The 27,813-nt window shown below is 40.9% G+C and overlaps 1 protein-coding gene across 3 annotated transcripts in view; it reads right to left on the bottom strand.

Moving 5' to 3' along the window:
- Positions 1-27,813, bottom strand: part of MDN1 (midasin AAA ATPase 1) — a 164,887-nt gene that overhangs the window by 121,963 nt on the left and 15,111 nt on the right. For 2 of the 3 annotated variants that reach the window (XM_066358873.1, XM_066358874.1), the window contains exons 3-15: positions 23,705-23,929; positions 23,241-23,348; positions 22,968-23,160; positions 20,417-20,659; positions 20,040-20,171; positions 15,999-16,102; positions 13,648-13,762; positions 8,870-9,066; positions 7,788-7,869; positions 3,990-4,085; positions 2,039-2,151; positions 988-1,136; positions 324-384 (exon numbers count right to left, since the gene is read on the bottom strand). In XM_066358873.1, coding sequence (XP_066214970.1) covers positions 324-384; positions 988-1,136; positions 2,039-2,151; positions 3,990-4,085; positions 7,788-7,869; positions 8,870-9,066; positions 13,648-13,762; positions 15,999-16,102; positions 20,040-20,171; positions 20,417-20,659; positions 22,968-23,160; positions 23,241-23,348; positions 23,705-23,929 — 1,818 coding nt within the window. The remainder of the gene's footprint in view (positions 1-323; positions 385-987; positions 1,137-2,038; positions 2,152-3,989; positions 4,086-7,787; positions 7,870-8,869; positions 9,067-13,647; positions 13,763-15,998; positions 16,103-20,039; positions 20,172-20,416; positions 20,660-22,967; positions 23,161-23,240; positions 23,349-23,704; positions 23,930-27,813) is intronic. The other variant, XM_066358875.1, reaches the window with a different exon arrangement.

The following is a 27,813-nucleotide window of genomic DNA, read 5'->3' as shown; positions in this document are numbered from 1 at the left end:
ACTGCAGGAAGAGTCCAGCTGGAACAGTGTGACTCCGGAACATACTTTAGATAAGCAACTGCACACACAAATATTTGTTGATTAGATACTTATCTCTCAGTGTGATTTTTGAGAGCCAGAACCTGAGGTATTCTTTAAAATGAAGAGAAACATCCACACACACAAAAGCTCCCCAATAAATTCTAATAAATACTCTGCTGGGGCAGGGTGCAAGATTTTGAACATTTTTCCAAGGCTAGTTTTGAGCTTTGTAAAAGAACAGTATTTCCTACCTCAAGCAGTAAACACAAAATAACAAGAAAAATATTTAAAGCTGCACTTACCCTCCAAGCAAGTCTGCAGTGTCACTCTGTTGATTCATATTGACAACCCTCAAACGGTGGCCTTTAAAAATGTAAGGACAAAATGGTCATTCCAAAACTTAAAGATGGAATCCAGGGTATCTTTAAAGATGTGCAGACATGGGCACAGAAAAAAATCTTTAAATGTGCATTTCCTCTGACCCTCTCGTTCTGCTTTTAGACCTCAATAATTTCACCTACCCCAGAGACATGTGTAAGAAGATTCACTGTGTATTATAGCTCTAGCATCAGATAACTGGAAACAACGAAAATCCTCCAGTAAGTCAATGTCTATAAATTAGAATGAAATATCCAGTGTAGAATATTATTTAGACATTAGGATAGAAATGAGGCAGTTGCTTTTAAAGATGTCCAATTTGCTTAACTAAATTCAATACACAGAGCATAATTCCATTTATTTCAAAACAAAACCAAATCTGTACGTATATGCACTGTATTTGCAGACTACAGAACAGAACGAAGAAAACATTAACACCAACCCACTAACAGTGGTTACTTCTAGGGAAAGTGAAGTGGTGCCACTTTTAAACTCTAGTGTTCTGACTTCATTTTCAAAAACTAAAAAAGCGATCAACATGAACTGTTTATTTTTCTGGGGGCAGAGTGCTTGCCCCCTAGTAGTTACCTGTAATGTGAGCCAAGTACTGCACAGTGGAGGTTTTGCCAGTCCCGGTCTCTCCCACCAGCAATACAGGCTCTCCTTTGCTAATGCACACTGCAAGCTGTTCAATCAGAACAGAGGATGGCCTCGTAGCAGCAAAAGTGAGTCTCTCCCTGAGAAGGGGAAAGCAAGCAAGCAGTTAGGAGAAGCAGGATACGAGCTTTTCTAGTGTTGCTTTGAGGAACCAGATTTTCTAGACTCAGCAAATAAGAATGAGAAGACAACTCCAACTCATGCCTAACCAGGCAGAGGCACAGTGGATAGTGTGTCAGCCTGGGACACTGAGGACCCAGGTTCAAAACTCTGAGGTCACTGGTTTGAATGAAGGCTCATTCGGCTTAAGAGCAGGTTCACAAACTTAAGCACGGGGTCCCTGGCTTAAGCGTGGGATCACAGATATGACCCCATGGTCACTGGCTTGAGCAAGGGGTCACTGGCTCAGCTGGAGACCCCTAGTCAAAGCACGTATGAGAAAGCAATCAATGAACAACTAAGGTGCCACAACCATGAATTGATGCTTCTCATCTTTCTCCTTTCCTGTCTCTCTCTCACTCTAAAAACAACTGAGAATAACCGTCTTTGTGCTATAACAATATCCTTATAACATACAAAATGCAGAACTCATTCATTCCACAAACCATGTGTGTACTCAGTTCTGAGTACTTTACAGGCTCTGGTGACTCAAAACACAAATAAGACATGATATTATCTATACTAGCCTTGTCACTTCAAGCAAATGACTTAACCTCTCTTAACCTCGCTTTTCTCACCTGTAACATTTGGATAATAATAGTTATTAACTGTAGTGGGTTGAACAGTCTTCTCCCACTTCTCCCAGTAGAAAGAAATTGATCTACTTTCATAGAACATTCTTTGGGAAATACTACTCCTTACCATCACATGCACTGGAGAGATCCCAGTTCAGACACTGTTTAGCTCAAAGGGACTGCACCAGACCTTCTATCAAGTCCCTAGTACCTTCACAGTTCTCATAATGGTTAGGAACCCTACTTACCTCTGAAGATAAACAGCCTCACTTTGTTTCCGTAGGAGCCGAACTCGACCCACTTGCACATCTAGTTCATTGATCACAACTTCTGGTTTATAAAGTTGACAGAAGAATTCAGCCTAGGGGAGGGGAAAGATTTTACCTGAGTAACATTTTTAAATACTTTCAAACATTTCCTCATCCATGAGGCTTACTATGACATTCTAATTAGCTTTTAACTAAAAGGTACTTTGGACTTCCAAGATAGGCAAATTAGCTTTTAATTGCTTTATATGTTTTTTTGTTTTTTTTTCCAATTTTATTTATTCATTTTTAGAGAGGAGAGAGACAAGGGGGGAGGAGATGGAAGCATCAACTCCCACATGTGCCCTGACCAGGCAAGCCCAGGGTTTTGAACCGGCGGCCTCAGCATTTCCAGGTCGACGCTTTATCCACTGCGCCACCACAGGTCAGGCTAATTGCTTTATATGTTTTAATTTTCCAAATTTCTAATGCTTTTAAAAAACATTTATGAATGTTTCCCTGAAATAGTACCTTTTACTCATTCAAATAAGCCCACTTAGAGATGTGCCCAAATCTAAAGTAAACACAATGATACCCCAAACAGCATAAACAGAAACTCTAGTCCTAAAAGATATTTAAAAATCAAAGTGCATTTCTTCAGCTATGTCTCCTTCTATCTTTTTCTTTTTTTATTAAGTTTTTTAATTTACTGTGTTAACATGGATTCAAGTGCCTCCTTCTATTTTAAATCTCTAACGTAATACAGGAAACAGTGACTTGACTAAGCCTTGGTACATCTCACCACTGCCAAAGCAGAAAGAGAAGCTGTCACAGACGCTCCAGGACGTCGACTCAGCTGCCATTCCTTCCTTTCTCATCCTAGTTGTTAACCCAAAGAACCCAGCTTTTGATCAGGTTTGGGTAAAAAGAAAGGGGCAAAGTACTCAGTGAAGGTGAATGAACCTCTCTTCAACCAAAAGAGATGAACACTGATCAATCAAAGCCAAATAGTGGGGCCCTGGCCAGTTGGCTCAGCGGTAGAGCGTTGGCCTAGCATGCAGAGGACCCGGGTTCGATTCCCGGCCAGGGCACACAGGAGAAGCGCCCATTTGCTTCTCCACCCCTCCACCGCTGGTGGACGTGCCGGGTGGATCCCGGTCAGGCACATGCGGGAGTCTGTCTGACTGTCTCTCCCTGTTTCCACCTTCAGAAAAATGCAAAAAAAAAAAAAAAAGCCAATAGTGGTAGTTTCATTTCTCTTGCCTACTATAATTTTATTGTTTAAGCCCTTTAAGTGTTCTGTTACTTGCAGCCAAAACCATCCCATCATTTTCAGAAGCCTAAGGATCACCTCTAGCTATTTCAGTTCCTGACATAAACTTTTTTGAATCATTTATTTGGGAATGGCAGAGATCTTGACTCAAGAAAGGCTCCAGACACTTCTCAAGTCACCAACAAACACCACTGCTAAAAGGCTTTCTTCTCTAAAAAAACATATTTTGATATAAAACAAGAATGTCAAAATATTAACAATGTCGGCAATGAACCCAAGTAGTGTGTTTACAGAAGTTCACTGATACTACTCAACCTTTCTAATGTTTGAAGATATTAATAAAATCTACTCGTGCATTAAACTATAAAGATAAAGGTATTACTAAGATGGTTCCATTCCTGAGTCCATACCTACAGAATAACATGCTCATTAAAACAGTGGAAAATAAGGCGTGCATGTGACATAGGACACCAGGAAGCTCACTTTACTTTAAGAATGTGGAACACAAGGAAAACTACTTACCTAGGAGGTAGTGAGAGCTTTATGGCCATGAGAGGCAACAATAAACTACCAACTCTGAAAGAGGCGGCAGTTACTGCAGAAACTAATCCAGGTCAGAATCAGAAACCAGCAAATAAGCTATTACAGCTTACTTTAACGGGAAATAAAAATAGTGTATACCTTTTTCTTGGAAATGTTCAATTTGCTTCCAATGACTTCTGCCATTTTCAGTTTGCTTGTATTCTTGGAAAGCATTGCTGTGAAACAGTCCAGAGCCTATTAAAAGAACAAAGGTAAATGCCGACTGATTTTTTAAATAATTTATTTATAACAGAATGCCACTATCCTAGCCACAAAAGGGAACAACATGAAATCCAAAGTCTAAGAAGAGTATATAAATAAGGTACCAACCCTACACTCAAGGACCTTGCCATGAGAGAGGCAAATGTGAAGGCTTTGTTATCAATATACTGGTTAATTAGTAAAAAAACAAAAATAAATTTCATTTTGGGAAAAATAGCATTAAGTGTTAATCATCAGGCATATGGTCTGTGGGGGAACTGACTCAGACAATGGAAATTACACCAAATCATCATTATTTTCTAGCTCTAATGGGGAAACTCCTGGTGGGCAATAAAGGGACCACTTGTCTTTAACCCAGTGAGCAACCTTAGCAACTACTGATGGGCCAAGCAGATACGTGCCTTCTGGAATCTGAATATCCAAGCATTTTGTTAAACTTCTATTTATAGGAAAGACAACAGATAAATGACAAAGAAAAGAACACCAAGAATGTGGCATAATAAAGAATATATAGCAGGTCCACAAGTAATATTATTTTGTTCAATATCACCTCATTATTGATGAGAAAAAAATAACCAATTCCAGCCAGGGCCAAAGTCTGTGTGGTTTGCACATTCTCCCTACATCTGTGTGGGTTTTCTTCCAGTACTGCGGTTTCCTCCCACATCCCAGATACGCATGCCCAGTCTGAGTGAGTGTGCATTACACATGGATACACCCCGTCATGGAAGGAGTCCTGTCCAGAGTTGGGCACCACCTTGTACCAAGCTGCTGGGAGAAGCCACTGTGACCCTGAGCTGGAGTCAGTGGGTCTGAAAATAATCATCTTACTTGCCTTTATTAATCTGTCTTAAATGTATGTATGGCTCACATTTATTTCAATGTCTAATATCAGAAATGTTTGCGGTCTTTACTTAGAAGGTAGTGACCAGAAATATGCTGTAGAAACTTAACTCTTGTTTATATCAATTAGCCTATTGCAAAATGGTTTCATTATCGGTCATTTTGCTTTAATTTGCAGTTTCTAAAAACCTATCAATGACTTAAGTGAGGACTTACAGTATTTGGTTCTGCCACCACCAGCAAGTATATTCTATCAATAAACTTCACACAAGCATTTTCAAAAGAAAGAGTTTATCTGGTCATTGTTCCTAATTCCTGGCACAGAGTTTCAAAACCTCTTGGAATTAGCAGGAATAGGAGTGTCTTTTGTTACTCACTAGAGCCCCTCTGGACCACACCAGAGTTTATTATGCTAAACAAGCTGACTCTGGATAGGCTGTTACACTTGCCAGGCCAGAAAGACCAACGTCTGATTGGAGGATAACGACTTACAGCTCCACTAGCAACACTTGAGTACAAGAGAGAGACTAGGCTGAGCTCAATAACATGGCCAATGACATAATAAGACCCCCCAAAAATACTGGATATCCAGAGTGTGGAGAGCTTCCTTGCTGGTGGAAATGATGTACCAAAAAGGTGGTACACCCTGATTCTACAAGAACAACAGAAGTTCCTGTTGCTGGGACTTGTAAGACCTTGTACTATGCATCTCTTTTGATTGACTGTTCTATCTTTTATATTAGAACTGTAACCTGCCTGATCAGGCAGTGGTGGACAGAGCATCAGACTGGGACGCGGAGGAGCCAAGTTCAAAACCCTGAGGTCGCCAGCTTGAGCGTAGGATCATAGACATGACCCTATGGTCACTGGCTTGAGCAAGGGGTCACTGGCTCTGCTATAGTCCCCTGGTTAAGGCACATATGAGAAAGCTGTCAATGAACAACCAAGGAGCCACAACAAAGAATTGGTATTTCTCATCTCTCTCCCTTCCTGTCTGTTCCTATCTGTCCCTCTCTGTTTCTTTGTCACACACACAGAAAAAAACTGTAACCTGTACCATATTGTGTTTTCAATGAGTTATGTGGGTCCACTACTGAACCTGAGATGGTCATAGGAACCCCTGAATTTAAAGCTAGTAGGTCACAGTGAGAGAGGCCTCCAAGACTTACAGCTAGAGTCTCAAGTGGGGGCAGTCTTATGGAGGAGTAAGACCTTGAACGTACAGGGTCTACACTAACTCCAGGTAGTCAGTACCAGAAATGGACTGAATTACACAACACCAACTGACGTCAGAGCAAAGAAGAAGCAACTAGATAAAGCCCGAAGGTGGAATATTCTGCAATACAACTGTCCTGATGTCTTCAACACAGTTGTATGCTTAAAGGGAGAACTCTGATATAGTGAGAGTTCTTAAACCTAAACACATAGAAAGATCCAGAAGATACACTAAGGTCTTAACAAATGGTGGGGAATCCCTGGATAGGGAAATACATTTTGTCATTTTGCTTTCCTGTATTTTCTCATTGTCAACAGTAGTACACAGTACTGACTCATGCTACATTCAACATAAATTAAGAGAGTATATATTGATTTAAAAAGCCAGATACAAAAGGCCACATATTGTATGATTCCATTTACATGAAATGTTCACAATCAGCAAATCTGCCGACAGAAGGTAGACAGGTGGGTGGCAGGGGTTATAGAGGGAAAGTGGGGATGATGGCTAATGGGTACAAAAGCTTTCTTTTTAGGGTGATGTGTTCTAAAATCAGATAGTGGTGATGGCTGCATAATTTTTGGAATTGTACACTTGAATTAAGTATATCTTTTTTTTTCTACAGAGAGACAGAGAGAGGGACAGATAGGGTCAGACAGACAGGAAGGGAGAGAGATGAGAAGTATGTCTTCATTGTGGAACCTTAGTTGTTCATTGATTGCTTTCTCATATGTGCCCTGACCGGGGCGGGGGGGGGGGGGGCGCCTACAGCAGAGCGAGAGATCCCCTGCTTAAACCAGCAACCTTGGGCTTCAAGCCAGCGACCTTTGGGCTCAAGTCAGCAACCATGGGATCATGTCTATGATCCCGCACTCAAGCCAGCAACCTCAGGGTTTCAAACCTGGGTCCTCTGCATCCCGGTCTGACACTCTATCTTCTGCACCACTGCCTGGTCTGGCTAAAAGAGTAAATCTTATGGTAAGTGAATTATAATTCAGTCAAGTAGTTTTATATGCAAATACATGACAACATCCTAAAATAGAGACTAAAGAAAATAAGAGGATCCCTATCAATGCTACAGTGTTACTTTAAAAGTACAAATTCCCAAGCCCAGCACTCAAGGTTACACTTTGCCACCTGCACATAAATTTCTCTGAACTAAAGTTAAAAGGCCCTACTGAGGTAAGCGGAGAAATACAAACCTATTGTACAGACTAAGAGATTACATGTAAGAATAAATATCACACATCTTAGAAACGTTATATTTTATAACATTATTGCCACCTAGATGATTTTTTCCATTTTAAATATAATTTTAGTACCTGTTTTATTCTACCTCAACCAACATTTATTTGCATTAAGTAATAACCTGTTTCACTTGATCTTAGGCAAACGGCCAAGAAGTGATAGGCAGTAACCTATATATTTCAAAAACTACAAAACACTTATTATGCCCTATTAGTTTTAAGTCAACATTAGTTCAGTTTTAACTAGCTAAGGATAATAAACACAAAAGAAAACTCTCAGAGCAGTCAAGAGACAGAAAATAACAATGGAAATCAATAGCCTGATAGGACATGGAATAAACAAATGAGAAGACTGTAACTGTATCTTACCTCTTGAAAAATATTTAATGATGCTGATGAAGACAGACTATCAAAGCTATGAGCAATCCTGTTACACCAATTCAGTAGATCCCTTAAAAAAAAAAAGTCAAGAAATAAAAGACCACAGGCTAAAGACACCAAAGGCATCAGTTTATGTGGTCCACTTAAGCATGGGGACACCTGTCAATGAAGTTTCTCCTTTTTTCTGGCAATGTGAAGATAAATAGTAACAGACAAAAGAGTGAGTGGTCCCAGTCCCCACCCCTACCAGGAAGCGACCTATCACTCATTTCTTCCCCATCCATACCAGACAAGGGGAAGGGGAGCAACTCTCAGCACTGAGGAGCTGCCCATATCTAACTCTCACTTCTCAAAGGGCAAGGCAACCAGGGAGAATGGAGAGAAAAGGCACAGAACTCACTAGATACAGCAAAATCCAAGGGTTGTATTTAAGATTAAGATTGCAACTGTTACAAAAGGACATCCAGTGAAAGAATTGTTGGTAACTATTCCCAACTCTACCATTAAAAGGTATTTTTTAAAGCAAAAATAATGTTACCTTTACAGACTTCCTAATAAGTAACCAAAGATCTGAAAAAGGGATCTGACGCCATTGCCCAGAAGTCTAATTTCAAACTTGACCTCTTGTAAGCATTTAGAGTTCTAGCTGGTAAGAACTTTTGAGGGAAGCAGATTTTAAAATATCAACTCAAAAGTGTTTAAGCCCTGGCCGGTTGGCTCAGCAGGAGGTTATCAGCCTGGCGTGTGGAAGTCCCGGGTTCAATTCCCAGTCAGGGAATTGAACACAGGAGAAGCGCCCATCTGCTTCTCCATCCCCCCACCCTTCCACAGCCATGGCTCAAATGAGCAAGTTGGACCCAGGTGCTGAGGATGGCTCCATGGCCTTGCCTCAGGCGCCAAAATAGCTTGGTTACTGAGCAACGGCGCAACGCCCCATATGGGCAGAGAACATCAGCCCCAGACGGGGATTGTTGGGTGGATACCGGTCAGACACATGCAGGAGTCTGTCTCTCTGCCTCCCTACCTCTCACCTAATAAATAAATTTTTAAAAAAGTGTCTAGTCCAGTACCTTAGAGACAATTCTCGTCCCTCAAGGCTTAGTCTTTTGTTTTCTCTTCTGGCTTCTGACCCTTCCTGAGGTGCCTGTTCACCTCCAACAGAATCCTCATCACCCAAAGAGTGATGCTTCTCTCCCGTAAGCTGGAGGTAAATGTCCAGCAGGTGGTCAGCAGCTGTCAAGAGGCTGGGGTATCTGTTCCGAAGAACCTGAAAAAGGGAGGAAAAGAGCAAAGAAAATTTAGCAGCAGACACAGTGATTTTTAAAAGCCCACAGAAACTGCTACTAACACTAGCCAACTAAAAAATGTCTATCTTTAAAATATTTGTCATCTTTACCAAGTATAAGAACTTCTGCCCTTACCCACGGCCACTTTCCTCTCAAAGACCCTGAATATTTTCCTATCCACAATCTAGCAAGAAATCTCACCATTTATAACAGAGCTTAGGGTGTAGAAGCCACATGGGAAAAACGCCTCTCCAGGCAACATATATATCCACTTCCCAGGACTTACTCACTGAAGAATCCTGCAAGCACTATTTACTCTAATTGTAAATATAATTCTAGTGAGATTTGCTGTGTCATTTCTCAGCCAAAGGCAAATTAGAAGCAATCAATTAAAAAAGAAAAAACCTTTTAAAAGCAGATCACAGTAAAAGGAACTAGTGTTAAGTACTAATAAAAACAGCTGATCTTAAAAAAGCAGACAATAAAAATTTAAAAGCAAAATATCTCCTCCTATTCACTTGAATAGCTAGAGAATTTTTCTGCAATATAATACTAAGTATTCATAATATTGGTTCCAAGGTTTTATAATATAAAATTGTTCAGTCAAATCTATTTGAGAAGAGAAATATCATGTATACATTAGAAATATTACAATCCAATCATTTAATTTAGCTTAAAAAGGATACTGTGATTCTAATTCATATATGAAATATCCACATATTTTGTATATATTAAATTATCTGAAGTGATAGATCTTATACATTTTATTTTTTCATACTTTGTTTTACTGGACGATTTTAAATAAATATTGCTGAAAGCATACTTCAGATGGATTGAAACTTAAATAAGGACAGAAGAGAATAATAAAATCAACAAATGCAATTTAACGGTTACACACGTGGATCTTTCAAATACAGAACATACATTTTTGTGTACGGAGAAAACAGCTATAAAATTGGTCTCTCACCCCTAAAAATAAAGCATTTCCTTATGCCCCTTGTATTTTTATTTACTTAGCTATTTATTTTTATTTAGAAAATTCCATTTAATGGAGTGACATTGATCAAAAAGAGCACACAGGTTTCAGGTAAACATCCCTACAGCACTTTAACTGGTGAATGATTATGTGGTATACCCATCACCCAAAGTCACATCACTATCTCAGTCACTGCATGCTCCTCTCTCTCTATGCCCCTCTCCCAATCCCACCCCTGCAAGCCCCTTCCCCTGGTAAAACACTTCACTTTTAATTGTGCCCTTTTATAATCAATCCTTTCCCTCAACCCCTGCCCTGGCAATCATGAATCTTATTCCAACCCCTTTGGACAACAGGCTTTGTGTCTAAGTCTGTCATTTTTATGGATTCCTACAGGATGTGGTGTGCAGTTCAGGTTCTTACTCAGGGTGTTCTTAAGATTCACCCAGATATGACTGTATGTACAAGGAGTTCATTCCTTTTTATTGCTGAGTAGTTATTTCATTATGTAAGTACGTAGCCCTGACCTGCAGTGGATAAAGCGTCAACCTGGCACGCTGAGGTCGCTGGTCTGAAACCCCAGGCTTGCCCAGTCAAGGCACATACAAGAAACTAGGAGTTGATTCTTCCCGCTCCCCATACCCCCCACTTCTCTCCCTACAAATAAATAAAAAAATTTTAAATAATAAATAAATGGAATTGTTTAAAAGAAAAGTATGTATAGTTACAATCAGAGTGAAAAAAAGCTAATTTTACTTGGAACAAAAAATTTGTCAAGTTTAATACTTTAGTAAAAACTCAGCTATTTGGGAAAATAATTATGAATAAAAAAGATTTATATGTATCCACCAATCATTCACTTTCTACCTTAGCCAAAGAATATCTTTTCTTTATTATCATAAATTTAAAATGTAAACATAATGTTAATTTACTAATCAGACATGATATTGATCTATTATCAAATGATATACATTTTGGAGATTCATTCCTGTGATAAGCACTTCAGTACTTACTTTATATCAAGCACTGTCCCAAGGAGAGGGAAACAAAACAAGGAAGGAACAGAGCCTGCCCTTAAGTAACTCCGTCTGGCATAAGCAGATATACAAGCAAATCAGGCTTGTAGCATAAATGTTAACCTGCTTGGGAGACCAAGAAAGATTCTATAAAGCAAGTGATACGCCTGGCAGAGGTCACCAGAGGCTGTGAACGGGCACTGCCAGAGAGAAAGCAGACCATCTAAGGTACCAACACTGAAGACATCTGGGCACATGCAAGGTGTATGGGGGAGACAAGGTTTGAGAAACTGACGGGTGAGTTCCCGGCACGGACTAGGTAAGAGACTAGCACTACACAAAAATCTCATTTTTTCAAAGTATAATTTGATATTTCAGCAAATAAAAAAAAAATCTATGCATAGGAGACTGGGGTTGGGAGCAACAGAAATGCAGTTAGTTCTTTGGGTATCCCATGAGGTCAGCATAGATTATTTTATTTCCTAGGTAATACACACAAGGGTTTTACCACCAGCCATTTATTCAGGAGAGTGTTATTCGGATGTATTAGAAAGTCCAGAAGCTTAAAAGTAACAAATGAGCGTTCAAAGTCAACTATCTAAATATGACATACGTCATTCAGGTGAGGCGGTGAATGCTCCTGTTGCACTTCCTATGAGCAGAATGACCCGCTGCTATGCATGACAGGAACAAAATGATAAGCTTTGACTTGAACTTTAAGTACAAAATACAAGAACTAAGAAGAGTAGCTGTCAAATGTTCCCATCCTTTTAATCCCCAATAAATCACACCTAAATGTGAACTTCAATCCTTCCCTTATAGAATAGACTGAAATTTAAGTCTGAAAATTAAACATTTAAACATCTAAAATTGTAAAAAAAATAAAAATAAAAAAAAATAAATAAAAGCTGCACTATGACAGAGCCATACAGCCAACGTTTACACAGTGCCAGGCACCGAGTTGATGGTGGGGACACAAAGGTAAGTTACTGGAGGAGCCTGTACCTGAGGGCAGCAAGATGGGGAAAGAAAGCCCTATCAGATACAGAGATCCTCAGCTGGGAACTAGGCTGAGATAAGAAAATCACAAGTGCAAAACAGGCTACAGTTATAAAATCACACTGGCAAGGCAAAGCTTCTTGGAGATCACAAAGCAAGCCTTTTCTGTTGTTGTTTTTTTCTGTTTTGTTATTTTTTTTGTGAACTAGATATCCTGAAAACTCTGCTAATAAACACCTAAAATGCTAGATAAAATATTTGAAGACTGTCTTGTGTCACTTGTTTATCTAAAAACTTACACTAAGTGCCTGACAGGTGATGGCACACACAGTGGGCAGAGTGCTGACCTGGGATGCCGAGATCTCAGGTTCAAAACCCTGAGGTTGCCGCTTGAGCATGAAGCTGCCGGCTTCAGTGTGGGATTGTTAAAATGATCCCAAGGTTGCTGGCTTGAGCCCCCACCGCCCTGCCAAGGCATGTATGAACTAAAAGTGACACAACTACAAGCTGATGCTTATCTCTCTCCCTTCCTGTCTCCCTCCCTCTCAAAAAAAAATTTTTTTTTAAATACATACATATTAAAAAAAACAAACATACACTAAGGAAGAGCAAAGCACCCCTCCTCCAGTGCCTGAATCATCACTGACGATGCTTTATGTGCCAGTCCCCAAGATGAAGCGCTGAGGGGTGGGAAGCTTTCAAGTGAATTGGTGGATACAAAGGGAGGTGAGGAGTTAGCAGAGTAAAATGAAGTACCTCTTAATGACAGAGGATAGTCAGCAATACTACAAAGTAAATCAGTGTATAAAATGTATAGGGCCCTTGCCAGTGGTTTAGTGGATAAAGTGTCAGCTCAGCTCATGGAGTTCTGGGTTTGATTCCCAGTCAGGGGACACAGGAGAAGCAACTATCTCTCCCCCTTCCTCTCCCACAGCCAATGGCTTGATTGGTTCAAGCATGGCCCAACGCGCTGAGGATGGTTGGTTAATTCGAGCATCAGCCTCAGATGGGGTAGCCGCCTGGGTTGCCAGGTGGATCCTAGTCGGAGCACAGCCGAGAGCCTGTCTCACTATCTCCCTTCCTCTCATCTTAAAAAAAAAAAAGGTGTGTAAAATAATTCATCTCAATTTTCATTAATAGCCAGATCAAAATGTGCATTAAGTTAATAAGTGTAAAAGCTATTGTTACAAATCAACTTAGTAAAAAGATCCTTTGGGGACAAATGAGTCAACAAATATATTATGAGAATTAAATGGAACCAAGGAATTACTATTTTAATTGGGTATAATGTTATTTTGGTTATATATAAAAATGTCCTTAAATTTTTAGAGAGACATAAAAGTATTTGGAGATAAAATGTTAGGGGGTTTGCTTTCAAATATATTAGCAAATAAAAAATACTAAATGAAGTTAATACAGTAAAATTTTAGCATATTAACTGTTAGCACATTAGGTTAATGAGTATTTTGGGTATACATACTATTTCCTCTACATATAAGTTTAGAACTTTTAATAACAAAAAGCAAACAAATAAAAAAACCCAGCATCAATACTTTCTAATAACCACATACCTCATTCAGTTCTGTCTTATCCATGTTATCCAGGTGAATTTTGGTCCAGTATTTATCTAGCAGAGTAGCGTGACTATTTAGCGGTCGATACCAATTTCCTCCACAGCTCAAAAGTCTGTATTTCAAAATAACAAACAAAGTCATACATAACTCCCAATTTTAATACTGAATCACAGCCCTGGTCATGCCTTGCTAGCTAGACACTACCTCACATATGAATAAAACTCACATTCCTTCTGGATCCAAACACCCCTATGTTGGGCTTCTAGGTCAGGTAACAGATGAAAAGCTGCCAACTGACCCAAGTTTGACCCTTTTCCAAAGGGGGAGTAATAGAACTTTCAAATTACTTTCAGGTCACTGCAAATGAATCTATTAGGTACTCTGATCTCAGCAACATATTTCTCTTAAGACATAACCTCAGGAAAGAGAAAGGCCCAGATGGGGTTGTCGGGTGGATCCAACATTAAAAGTTCACTGCTTATTACCAAAAACTAAATACCCAAAATTATTAAAAATTTCTTTAGAAGGAATATTCATGAAACATATACTCTAGGCAAGCACATACACCAAAGCCATTTGATTTAACCCTCACAATTGTCCTGAGGGGATCATAACACATGAGGAAGAGAAAAATAATGCCCCTTGCTCAATCAACTCTGACTACAAATGGCAGAGCTGAGAACTGAATTCAAGGTTGTCTGACATCTTTCTGTGATGTCCCAGGCCTTTCTGCGAAATGTACCTAGCAGGAAAAAACTTCCTTATCTCTGTAAATAAAATCAGGGTCTATTAAAATTAACAGGGCCTAGCAAAGTGTTTCTTGAGAACTGTTAGGTTAGTGCCACATTCCATCTGGAAGTGAATATTCACTGAAGTATAATAAACACAAATGTAATCACTAATAATATGACCAGTTTCACTCTTAGAAATTTTAAGACCACAGAAAACCTGTACAGGTAATTGAAAAGAAACAGGAATTAAACCACTGCCTTCATGTTATAAATTATAGACAGAAACATATACTAAGTTTGCTTAGGTTTTATTCCTTTGTCAATGTTTATATTCAATTAAGTTTTTGTTTTGTTTTTTGCCCTGATCAGATGGCTCAGTTGGTAAGAGCAGTGTCCTGAAGCGGAGGTTGCTGGTTCAATCCCCAGTCAGGGCACAAACAGGAACATATCAAGGTTCCTGTCTCTGTTTCTCTCCCCCCAACCCCCTACCTCTATATCCTCTCTCTAAAATCAATATGATAACATTTTTAAAAATATTTTATTTTATTGATTTTAGAGAGAGGATACATTTAGAGAAAGGCAGGGGGAGGAGCGGGAAGCATTAACTCATAGTAGTTGCTTCTCATGTGTGCCTTGACCGAGCGAGCCCAGAGTTTTGAACCAGCAACCTCAGCATTCCAGGTCAACACTCTATCCACTGGGCCAGCACAGGTCAGTCCAATTAAGTTTTTCAACTGCTTGAAATCTGTTATTATCACCGTCATCATGGTTAGCCATTAGTTGGGCACTTACTTTGTGATAGTCTTTAATGAAAGTCATTTCACGTACTCCTTATAACTTACACGAAGTTATAAAGTAGATATTTTAGTAGCCCCATTATAGCCAGACAAACAAGGTACACACAGGTACAAAGTATCAGTGTCAGGACTCAAACCCAGGAAAATCTGACAACAGTCTCACCTCTGATAATTTCTGAAAACATGAAAAGATGATATAAAGTTTTTTTTGTTTGTTTTTTTTTCCAAAGTGAGAAGCGGGTGGGTGGGGAGGCATAGACAGACAAGACTCCCTCATGCATTCGACCGGATCCACCCAGCATGCCCACTAGGGGGCGATGCTTGGCCCATCTGGGGCGTTGCTCAGCTGCAACTGGAGCCATTCTAGCACTGAGGCGGCGGCCAAGGAGCCATCCTCAGCAGCCTGGCCAACTTTACTCCTATGGAGCCTTGGCTGCAGGAGGGGAAGAGAGAGATACAAAGAAAGGAGAGGGGGGAGGGGGGAGAAGCAGATGGGAACGTCTCCTGTGTGCCCTGGCCAGGAATCAAACCCGGGACTTCTACATGCCAGACTGACGCTCTACCACTGAGCCAACCAGCCAGGGCAATAAAGCTTTTTAAAACTGGTTACTTATTTTTAAGGCCTTTTATTTTCTAAATTAATTATCTCCATTAATACTAGTAAGGAATGAAATGGTTGGATCTGTCATTAGTTCCAACTAAATTTGCTTAAAGTCAGCCCAGAGAACCCTATTTTAGGACTTTTGGACTCAGGACTCTAGCATGCAAACTTATGAGGAAGAGGCTGCATGGCGAGAATGGAAAGGTTAATGTGACATACCTCCGGGTTGCAAATAACTGAAATCCAGGAGCCACTTTTAAACAGTCACCTTGGCCAGGAATCAAGAGCTCTCCGTTCTCCAAGAGAGGGATCAGTACGGAAACCTAAATTACAAAACCCACTGATAAAGCTATTAAGACAGCAGTAACAGAAAACAAAACCATCCTTTCTCTAAATAACGAACACATTCTTGAAAGAAACCCCAGTTCTCACAGCGTGAACTGCAATCAAAACGCAGTGGGAAAGGCTGAGGCACCCATACACCAGCAAAATCATTCATTCATTCAACATTCACTGAGTGCCTACTATAGACCAGAACCAATTAAGGTACTAAAAATCCAGACCCGACTGAGGCTTCACAGCCTAGCGACTCATGGGAGATAGCCACGCACCACACAACCTGACTAGTGTAGTGTGACCCCAGGGATGTATAAAGTAATGTGATCCCAGGGATGTGAACACAGAGGATGTGACTATAAAACAGAATGGAGTGGTTTAGAATCAGGGCAGTGAAGCCGTTCCAGAGGTAATGACATTCACTGAGCCTTGACAGGAATTAGCCACGTTCAGTGGGAGAGAAATAGCACATATACTCTAGGCAAAATAATTAAATGGATAAAAATACATATACCTGAGTGTGGCACCAGAGGATTCTGCTCTTGTTAAGAAAGAAGGTATACACGAAGTAGTGGAAAAATAAAAGGATTAAAGATAGATGAAAAAAGGCCCCTGTTATTGAGCTGAGGAATTTGAGTTTTTTCATGAAAGTTATTAAGAACATTTTAGCCTGGGCAAAAAAAGAAAAAATTAGGCCCTGGCTGGTTGGCTCAGTGGTAGAGCGTCAGCCTGGCATGCAGAAGTCCCGGGTTCGATTCCCGGCCAGGGCACACAGGAGAAGCGCCCATCTGCTTCTCCACCCCTCCCCCTCTCCTTCCTCTCTGTCTCCCTCTTCTCCTCCTGCAGCCAAGGCTCCATTGGAGCAAAGATGGCCCGGGCGCTGGGGATGGCTCCTTGTCCTCTGCCCCAGGCGCTAGAGTGGCTCTGGTCGCAACAGAGCGACACCCCGGAGGGGCAGAGCATCGCCCCCTGGTGGGCAGAGTGTCGCCCCCTGATGGGCGTGCCGGGTGGATCCCGGTCGGGCGCATGCGGGAGTCTGTCTGACTATCTCTCCCCGTTTCCAGCTTCAGAAAAATACAAAAAAAAAAAAAAAAAAGAAAAAATTACAATATGGAAGATAAACTACAAAGAGCTAGCCTGGAGCAAAAGAGGTGAAAAAGAGCACTAGTCAGGTAAGAAAGGAGGAAAGGAGAGAAGGGAGCCCTGTGCTGAGGCAGTGCGACAGGAGAGAACAGAGCAGAGAGCTAAGGAAAAAGTCTCAACAACGTAAGACTGAACGAGAGACAAACATCTTGCTTGGTAACCATGTGGCGGAAAAGGCTGTTCTGAGAGCAAACAAAGTCCATTTTGGACAGCTTCAACTTGCAATGGCTAAGGAACGTCCAAGGAGAAATTTTTCAAGACAAGTGCAAACTACATATAGATCTAGACAACATGAGTTTATAGAGGAAGTTGGAAAAGAAAAAAACGAAGAGCCAAGGAAGATGGCTCTAAAACATCAGATCTAACTTTTATTATTTCATACATGGCTAGGAAGTGAAAGGAAAGCCCAAAATGACATAAGGAGAACTTCAAGATAACTCCAAAACTTGAAACAAAACAAAACAAAATAAGTCTGAAGGAGATCTGTGAAAGCTACCTTAAAATATTAGCTGAGAAGTTCTAGAAATGACAAAAGTATAATCAAGAAATGTGCATATGTTATTAAGTAAATACAACTTGACTATAATCATAATTATGTTTAAAAATATTCAACTGAACAACACACTCTAAAAACAAATATATTAACAAAAGGGGAACAGTCTGCACAAAATGGAACTCAAAGAAGAGGAATTCTCTGATATTTATCAGACACTGCCAAAAGGAAACCAAGACAGCAATCGTCAGTTTGGCCTTGGACTGCACTTAGTCAGCAAACGTACTTTTCTACGGGACAGTGATAAACCCCTAGGCTCTATCAGGGCATGGACGTATATCACTCATGTCCACCAATCCTCTTCTAATTCCACAATCTGTAATCCTGACTTCCCAGGAAAAAACTGCCAATGAAAGAGAGTACTAGAAAGGATTCAACAAATACTTTTAAACTGGCCATGTGGTTTATAATTCTGTTTTATTTTTCAGTTTTGTCGGTAGGAATCAGCCTTGGCTGATTAAGAATAATGAGCAGCCTGACCTGTGGTGGCGCAGTGGATAAAGCATCGACCTGGAAATGCTGAGGTCACCGGTTCAAAACCCTGGGCTTGCCTGGTCAAGGCACATATGGGAGTTGATACTTTCAGCTCCTCCCCCCTTCTCTCTCTCCTCTCTTTCCCTCTCTGCCTCTCTCTCTCCCTCTCTCTCCTCTCTAAAAATGAATAAAAAATAAAATTAAAAAAAAAAAAAAAAAAAAGAATAATGAGCATGTTAAGACCCTAGAACAGTGGTAGTCAACTTGGTCCCTACCGCCCACTAGTGGGCGTTCCAGCTTTCATGCTGGGTGGTAGTGGAGCAACCAGAGTATAAATAAAAAGCTAGATTTAAGACCCTGGCCGGTTGGCTCAGTGATAGAGCGTCGGCTTGGTGTGCGGGAGTCCCAGGTTCAATTCCTGGCCAGGGCACACAGGAGAAGTGCCCGTCTGCTTCTCCACCCCTCCCCCTCTCCTTCCTCTCTGTCTCTCTCTTCCCCTCCCGCAGCCAAGGCTCCATTGGAGCAAAGTTTGCCCGGGTGCTGAGGATGGCTCTGTGGCCTCTGCCTCAGGCGCTAGAATGGCTCTGGTTGCAACAGAGTAATGCAACCAGAGCATCGCCCCCTGGTGGGCATGCCGGGTGGATCCCGATCAGGTGCATGCGGGAGTTTGTCTGACTGCCTCCCTGTTTCCAGCTTCAGAAAAATACAAAAATGGGGGGGGGGGGAGATAGATTTAACTATAGTAAGTTGTTTTATAAAGATTTATTCTGCCAAACTTAGCGAAAATCTGACATAAAGTACTTGGTAATTATTATTATATGCTTTAACTTGCTGTAACTCTGCTTTATAAATTTTATAAAGTAAAGTTACTTCCCTACTTTATAAATCACCATTACTGTGGAACCGGTGGGCGGCTAGAAAATTTTACTACTAACAGAGATACAAAAGAGGACGGCAGATATAAAAAGGTTGACTACCCCTACCCTAGAACATGATGCTCAAACTGAGGCCCTGTCTAGATCAATAAGGCCATTACATTTTACCTCATCGGACACTAAAATCCTAATACACATGTATTCAAATATTCTTAGCCACTCCTTCCCCTTCATATCTTCTGAGTACTCTCCCCCTCACCCCATACCTTTCCTCCCACCCCTCCTCTTTCCCCTTTGCCCCCTTCTGTCTCTGGTCATTCTCATATCCAAGAGGGAAAAGCCTAATGACAGGGCTTACGTTAAAATTAAAACCAATCTCTGAAAAATCTGCCCAAAGTGAGAATTTCATTCTGCAATGTTTCTTGAGTCACAGTTTACAGAATACAGAGGAACAAAGATAAGCACAGTCTTAATACATCATCTCTTCCTTCATTTGTCCTCAGCCCACAGCTCTCCAGATGCTGTGACTGGGAAGCAGGGCTCAAAGTTCTCAGTGTATCTGTCACAGAGGTAAGATGTTTCCCACTGGGCCAAATAAAAAGGCTGTGAAACTGGCCACATATTCGACTAAGGGAAGAAAAAAACTTCTGTGAAATTGGTCACATATCCAACTACTGAAGAAAACAATACAAGCAGAATTTTATTAATTTTCTATCAGACAAGAAACCAGTCAAATAATCCAAGACATCAAACCAGATTAGGTGGGTAACTATGAATGGTCTTACAATACACCTCTAATCAAACGCCTGGGTCTGAGTCATTCCCTAGAATCACTCACAAAATGTTCTTCCAAGACAGGAAGTTAGTGCAACCACATACCACATCTAAGGGGGCATAGTCAATATCCTCCAGGAGGATCCAGTGTCCCTTTGTGGCTGCCTGTGTCAGGGTGCCAGGCTGCCACACGAACTCTCCTGGGACATCTGTGCAGCGATACATTCCCAACAGCATCTACAGAAAGAGGATAAAGTAACTACTCAATCACATACCTATATCTCTCAGGTGCCACTGCTATATCCCTTAATTTCATTAAACTTCTACAGGGATATGAAGCAAGCACTTAAGGTTTTTAGAGTTGGTCCCCGTTAGTTATGAAAGATCAATAACTATTTTCATAGTTCCTTATTGAAAACAGTATTTTAATGCAAGTATTTACAAGCATGCTAATCCACCAAAACTTACTATTTTTTAATTACCTTACTGTCAGTCTGATCTCCAAGCTGGACTTTGAGAAGCTGAGGGGGCTTCCATCTACCTGTCATTGCAGCTAAATGTTCAACTAAGGAAGTCTTGCCACATCCTATTGGTCCTTCCAACAGCACAGCATTCTGAGAAGCCACTGCCATAGCCAGGGTCTGAAGATTTTTGCAGACTGACTCAACCAGCACGTAAGATCTAAAGGCCTGCTCCTGTTCACATGAAGAATTCCCATTACTAGCCTAAGGAAGAAAGTGAAAAATAAAAAGCATGTCAAGAATGAGTCCTTTCACCTGACCTGTGGTGGCGCAGTGGATAAAGCGTCGACCTGGAATGCTAAGGTCACCAGTTCAAAACCCTTGGCTTGCCTGGTCAAGGCACATATGGGAGTTGATGCTTCCTGCTCCTCCCTTCTCTCTCTCTCTCTCTCCTGTCTAAAATGAATAAATAAAGTCTTTTTTAAAAAAAAGAATGAGTCCTTTCTTCAAAAGGCACAGGTTAAATTTCTCCAACAATGTTTCCACTGACCTTTACATAAACCCCTGCCAATAAATTATGTTAGAGGTTAAGGGGCGGGGGGTGCTTTAGTGACAAGAGGGCTTTGGAAGTGCTAGTATTTTGGTGCTGGTTACACAGATATATTCAGTTTATGAATAATCTCTGAAATGACATTCAAGACGTGTGTACCCTGGCCAGAAAGCTTGGTTGGTTGCCAAGCAAGCATCATCCCAAAGTGCAGAGGTTGCTGATTCGATCCCTGGTTAGGGCACATACAGGAACAGACTGATGTTCCCGTCTCTCCCTCTCTCCCCCTGCCTCTCTCTAAAATCAATAAAATAAATATTAAGGAAAAAAAAAGACATGCGTACTTGTTTATATGTATATTGTTTTTCTTTTTTCTTTTTTACAGAGACAGAGTCAGAAAGAGGGATAGATAGGAACAGACAGACATGAACGGAGAGAGAGATGAGAAGCATCAATCATCAGTTTTTCGTTGCAACACCTTAGTTGTTCATTGATTGCTTTCTCATATGTGCCTTGACTGTGGACCTTCAGCAGACCAAGTAACCCCTTGCTCAAGCCAGTGACCTTGGGTCCAAGCTGGTGAGCTTTGCTCAAACCAGATGAGCCCGTGCTCAAGCTGACGACCTTGGGGTCTCGAAACTGGGTCCTCCTCATCCCAGTCCAACGCTCTATCCACTACGCCACTGCCTGGTCAGGCTGTATATTGTTTTTCAAAAACCTTTTTTGTGTGTGACAGAGATAGAGAAAGACAGAGAGAGGGACAGATAAGGACACACAAACAAGAAGGGAGAGAGATGAAAAGCATCAATTCTTTGTTGCAGCACCTTAGTTGTTTATTGATTGCTTTCTCATATGTGCCTTGACCATGGGGCTACAGCAGACCAAGTGACCCCTTGCTCAAGCCAGCAACCTTGGGCTCAAGCTGGCGACCTCGGGGTTTCGAACCTGGGTCCTCCACATTTCACTCCGACACTCTATCCACTGTGCCACTGCCTGGTCAGGCCAAAAAAAATTTTAATTGTACTATGCATTAACAAAACTATAGTTCAAGTAACTTGTTCCAAAAAAAAAAACTGGGTGAGTCAGACCAAAGTGACAACTGATTAAAGACTGCTGGGGGAAAACAGAAAACAAACTGGCTCCCAAGTTCCAGATTATGAACTACAAGCCTTTCCAAAGTATGATCTGGAGACATATTCTGAGACAGATCATTTCATATGGCTGGGGAAGTTCTCTACAGATACCAGCCTCCTCCACAACAGACAAAGAGACAGTCTGACAGAACCAGCTGGGACTTAGATCTGGGCTTAGTCCTGTGTCGTCTATAGTGCAACCCGAGCCCTAGCTGAATAGCTTGGCTGGTTAGAGCTTCATCTGGCTACATAGAAGTTGCCAGTTCAATCACTAGTCAGGGCACATACAGGGTCAGACTGATGTTCCTGTCTGTCTCTCTCTCAAATCAATTTTTAAAAAAAGTGCAGCCCAAGGGTCTCTGGGCAAGTCAGTCTGTCTTCGTTTTACATAAATATGGTATCATAACATGTGTGCCACCCAACTTCACACAGTTGTCATAGCAAGTAAATGGGAGAATATAATGAAAGAGCTTTACTGAAGTTAAGAGCATCACACAAGCATTGCTATAGTTTCTAATTTAACATTAAATAGGGACAAAGGATGCCTGACCTGTGGTGGCGCAGTGGATAAAGCGTCGACCTGGAAATGCTGAGGTCGCCGGTTTGAAACCCTGTGCTTGCCTGGTCAAGGCACATATGGGAGTTGATGCTCCCAGCTCCTCCCCCCTTCTCTCTCTCTGTTTCTCTCTCTCCCTCTCTCTCTCCTCTCTAAAAAAAATGAATAAAAAAAAATTTTATAAATAGGGACAAAGGGAAAACCAAAGAGGAGACCCCAAGCAAATTTCTCTTTATCTTCTGTAAATGGAATACAATTTGGCAACCTTGATTTGGCTCTGTGTTACAGGCATTTAGGAGGGGGGAGGGGGCACATGCCCTACTGATGTCAACATACCTGCTCTCCAGGGGCCCGTGGCTGTCCAGGCAGCACCACACCACAGACAGCAGTCACTCTGGAAGAGAGGTCAGCTGAAACAAGGTGTCCCTGCAAGTACTGCAGCTCCTTCTCCTTACGCCACAAAGAAGTTTCTGGATTAGCCAAAACCAAGGCCTTCTCCAAGTCCTGCAGCTGGGCCTCTTCTAGTAACCTAAGGGAAATGAGGACCTCATTAATGACTTTAATCCACAGAAAAGCCACATCAAGATCTCCAGAAGTGCTCCTGCTTACCTCAACCTGAAATGGATCAGTTCCTCACTATTAAAAATCTTCTTAAGGAATGATAACTTGTGCTCTTCATTCATACAAGTTACCACAGCAAGACAATGGGCTGTGTACCTGGAGAAAATCAAAGTATATAAACTCAGGACCTACAGGTGAATCTAAAGAATAAAGAAAATCTGCTAGTCAACTGAACATTAGAAAAGGAAGTTTTATAGAATGTAACACATTTAAGAGTAGAAAATACAAATTAAGCACAATGAATTCACTTGACAGAATGTGAAAAATGAAACTCCACTCACCTCACCTCCTTTTCCTCCGATGTGACACATGATTAAGGGGAGGGAGTAAGAACACCAAAGGCAGCAACACAAAGTAACAAATACTAGTTTCTTTCCCTCTTTATGCACACAATTCCACACTCCCTGTGCCACCCCCACACTAGTAACAGAAAAAATCCAACAGCTACGCACCAGCGGACCAAGGTGTCATGGCTTCTCAGGAGAGGAATACACACACTCCAGTCCCAGAGCTCCCGGAACACAGATGGCTCTTGCTGCAAAAACGAGTAGGCTGCTTCCATCAGGTCCCGGAGCTTCATCCGCCTGCGCCCATAGCGGACTGGATTAGCATCTGAGCTCTCTAGGAAGAGTCTTTGAAAGACTGGAGAAGTGTCCTTAAAATACCTCAGGGCAAACCTTCAAAAGGAAAGAGAATATTTTCATTTGTTTGTGAGGATATCCATGTATACATGTCCATTTGAGATAGGACAGCAGAACATAACAGGAACTCCAAAGGGTCTAAAAAGAAAAAGGGATGCTAAAGCCACCCAGTCCTCAGATTACACCTGTTCAAGTTCAGGAACCAGGGTCATGGTGTGAGATAACTAAGAGAATAGAAAAACCCAAGGTACGTATTCTAAGTGTTTACTATTGAAAATACACTCATTTTCCACAAACATTTTGAACTTTTCACTATGGGCCAGATACTCTTAAAGCCTGGGGGTACAAAATCAAAGAAATACCTTCCTTGAGGAACTTGCTACCTAGTAAGGAATACAGCCACTTACAGAAACAATGGGGGGAGAGGAGTTTCAACTGAACCTGGGGAAATTGAGAAGAGACACCTTAGTTACATCTTAAAAGATGAAGAGGAGATCCTTATGAAACAAAATGCAGAAAGATTGGAAAAGAGGGACAAACAACTATAAGACATACAAAAACCAATTAACAAAATAGCAATAGTAAGTCCTTTCCTGTCAGTAATTAAATGTAAATGGTTCAAAATTTTAATCAAAAGACATAGATTACTTGAATGGGTTTCTTTTTTTTTTTTAATGGATTTCAAAAAAGCTCAAACTATACAGTATACACAATCTATAAGAAACTCACTCTGGATCTAAGGACACACAAGCTGAAAGTGAAGAAATAAAAAAATGCCATGCAAATGGTAACCCAAAGGGAGCTATATTAATACCAAACAAGACAAGACTTTCAATCAAAAACTGTTAAAAAGAGATATAACAGGACATTACATAAGAATAAGAGTCAATTCATCAAGATGGTATAACAATTCTAAATATTTAGGCACCAAACATCAGAGCTTCTAAATACATGAAGTAAACTTTGACAAAACTAAAAGGAGAAATGAACAGCCACACAAAACAGTAGGAGACATCAATATCTAACTTTCAATAATGTATACGAGACAAAACATCAATAAAGAAACAGAGGATAAAAAAAAAAAGAAACAGATGATATGAACAACAGTATACACCAAAATGAACCAAATAGACATGAGTACAGAACACTCCATGGAACAAGAGCAGAATATACATTCTTCTCATGCACATGGAACACTCCCCAAGAGAGACCACAAGTTAGGACACAAAACAAGTATCAACAAATTTTTAAATATTGAAATTATATAAAATATGTTTTCCTATCAAAACAGAACAAAAAACTAAAAAGCCACAGCAGAAGGAAAACTAGAAAATTCTTTAAATGTGTGGAAATTAACACACTCTTAACCATTGGGTCAAAGAAGCCACAAGAGAAATTAGAAGATATCTGACACAAATAAAAAAAAGGAAAAACACAACATACCAAAACCTATGAGATGCAGCAAAAGTAGTGTTCAGAGGGAAGTTTATAGCTATTAACATGTATATTTTAAAAGATCTCATTCACAACCTAACTTTATACCTCAAAGAACTAGAAAAAGACCAAACTAAACCCAAAGCTAACAGAAAAAAAGGAAATAAAGATTAGAGATAGGGAATAGAAAAACAACAGTAAAAAAAATCAACAAAACGTAAGAGTTGGTTTTTGAAAACATCAAGCCCCAGCCAGATAGTTCTGTTGGTTGGAGCATCATTCTGATACACCAAGATTACGGGTTTGATCCTTGGTCCGGGCACATACAAGAATCAACCATGAGGCCTTGGCTGGTTGGCTCAGTGGTAGAGCGTCAGCCTGGTGTGCAGGAGTCCCGGGTTCGATTCTCAGCCAGGGCACACAGGAGAAGTACCCATCTGCTTCTCCACCCTTCCCCCTCTCCTTCCTCTCTGTCTCTCTCTTCCCCTCCCACAGCCAGGGCTCCATTGGAGCAAAGTTGGCCTGGGCACTGAGGATGGCTCCATGGCCTTTGCCTCAGGCACTAGAATGGCTCTGGTTGCAATGGAGCAATGCCCCAGATGGGCAGAGCATCGCCCCCTGGTGGGCATGCCAGATGGATCCCGGTCGGGCGCATGCGGGAGTCTGTCTGACTGCCTCCCTGTTTCCAACTTCAAAAAATACCAAAAAAAAAAAAAAAAAAAAAAAAAAAAAAAGAAAAAGAATCAACCAATGTGCCTGACCAGGCAGTGGCACAGTGGATAGAGCGTCGGACTGGGATGCGGAGGACCCAGGTTCGAGACCCCAAGGTCGCCAGCTTGAGTGCAGGCTCATCTGGTTTGAGGAAAAAAGCTCACCAGCTTGGACCCAAGGTTGCTGGCTTGAGCAAGGGGTTACTCGGTCTGCTGAAGGCCCGCGGTCAAGGCACATATGAGAAAGCAATCAATGAACAACTAAGGTGTTGCAATGAAAAACTGATGATTGGTGCTTCTCATCTCTCTCCATTCCTGTCTGTCTGTCCCTATCTATACATGGTCAAATTATGTTCAACAGGATGCAAAGACCATGAGGAGAAAGGATAGTCACTTCAATAGATGGAGCTGGGAGGCCCTGGCCAGTCGCTCAGTAGATAGAGCTTTGGCCTAGCACGCAGCTGTCTTGGGTGTGATTCCCAGTCAGGACACACACGAGAAGCGATCATCTGTTTCTTTCCCATTCCCTCTTCCCCTCTCACAGTAGCTCGACTGATTTGAGAAATGGCCCCAGGTGCTGAGGATAGCTTGGTTGATTCAAGCACTGGCCCCAGCTGGGGGTTGCCCAGTGGATCATGGTCGGTTGGTTAAGGCGCATGAGGAAGTCTGTCTCACTAGCTCCTCTCCCTCCCCTTTTTTAAAAAAAAAAAAAGTGCTGGGAAAACTGAATATATGTATACATATGAATAGAATGAAGTTAAACCTTTACTTTACACCACATACAAAATTAATTCAAAACAAATTAAAGACTTAAACCGAAGACCCAAGCCTATAAAATGCCTAGAGAAAAAAAAGACAAAGAACTTCCCAGCACTGGATTTGGAGAGAGAGAGAGAGAGAGAGATTTTTTAAAAAATTGGGGGGGGGGGGGGATAAGATACCAAAAGCACAAGCAGACAAACAGAACTATGTATGTCAAACTAAAAAGTTTCTGCAAAGGAAACAATGACATGAAGAGTGAAGATAAAATCTACAGAATGGGAGAAAATATTTTTGTGACTCATATATAATAAGGGATCAATATTCAGAATATATAAAGAACTCCTACAACTCAAAAAAATGAACCCAATTTAAAAAAAAAAGGCAAAGAATATGAACAAACATTTCTCCAAAGATGCACAAATGGCCAATAAGCTTATGAAAAATTACAAATGAGAGGATAGCAAATCAAAACTACAATGAGGTATCACCTCACATCCACTAGGATGGCTACTATGAAAAAAACAAAAACCAATAATGGCAAAAATTGGTGAGGATGTGGAAAAGTTGGAATCTTTGTGCAGTGTTGGTGGGATTGTAAAACAGTGCAACCACTATGGAAAACAGTGTGTGTGGGGGGGAGGGGGGTTCTTGAACTACCATATTTCTTCCCCCCACCAAGCAAACATTATTTTAATTACATATTGAAATACAGCGTCTCAGATGATACAATGACCCATATAATCTAGCAATCACTTGCAGGTATACAACCAAAAGAACTGAAAGTAGGATTTTAAAGAGATATTTGCACACCCATGTTCATAACAGCACTGTTCACAATAGCCAAGAGGTAGAAGCAACCCAAGTTATCTTTTAACAGATAGATAAATAAATAAATAGTGGTATATATGCACAAAATAATACTGTGCTGCCTTAAAAAAAAAGGAAATCCTGTCTCTGCAAAAACACAGATATACCTTCAGGGCATTATGCTAAATGAAATACGTCACTCATAAA

Source organism: Saccopteryx leptura, chromosome 1 (assembly GCF_036850995.1).
Source record: "Saccopteryx leptura isolate mSacLep1 chromosome 1, mSacLep1_pri_phased_curated, whole genome shotgun sequence".
Taxonomy (NCBI): domain Eukaryota; kingdom Metazoa; phylum Chordata; class Mammalia; order Chiroptera; family Emballonuridae; genus Saccopteryx; species Saccopteryx leptura.
This window is presented reverse-complemented; position numbering and strand designations above follow the sequence as displayed.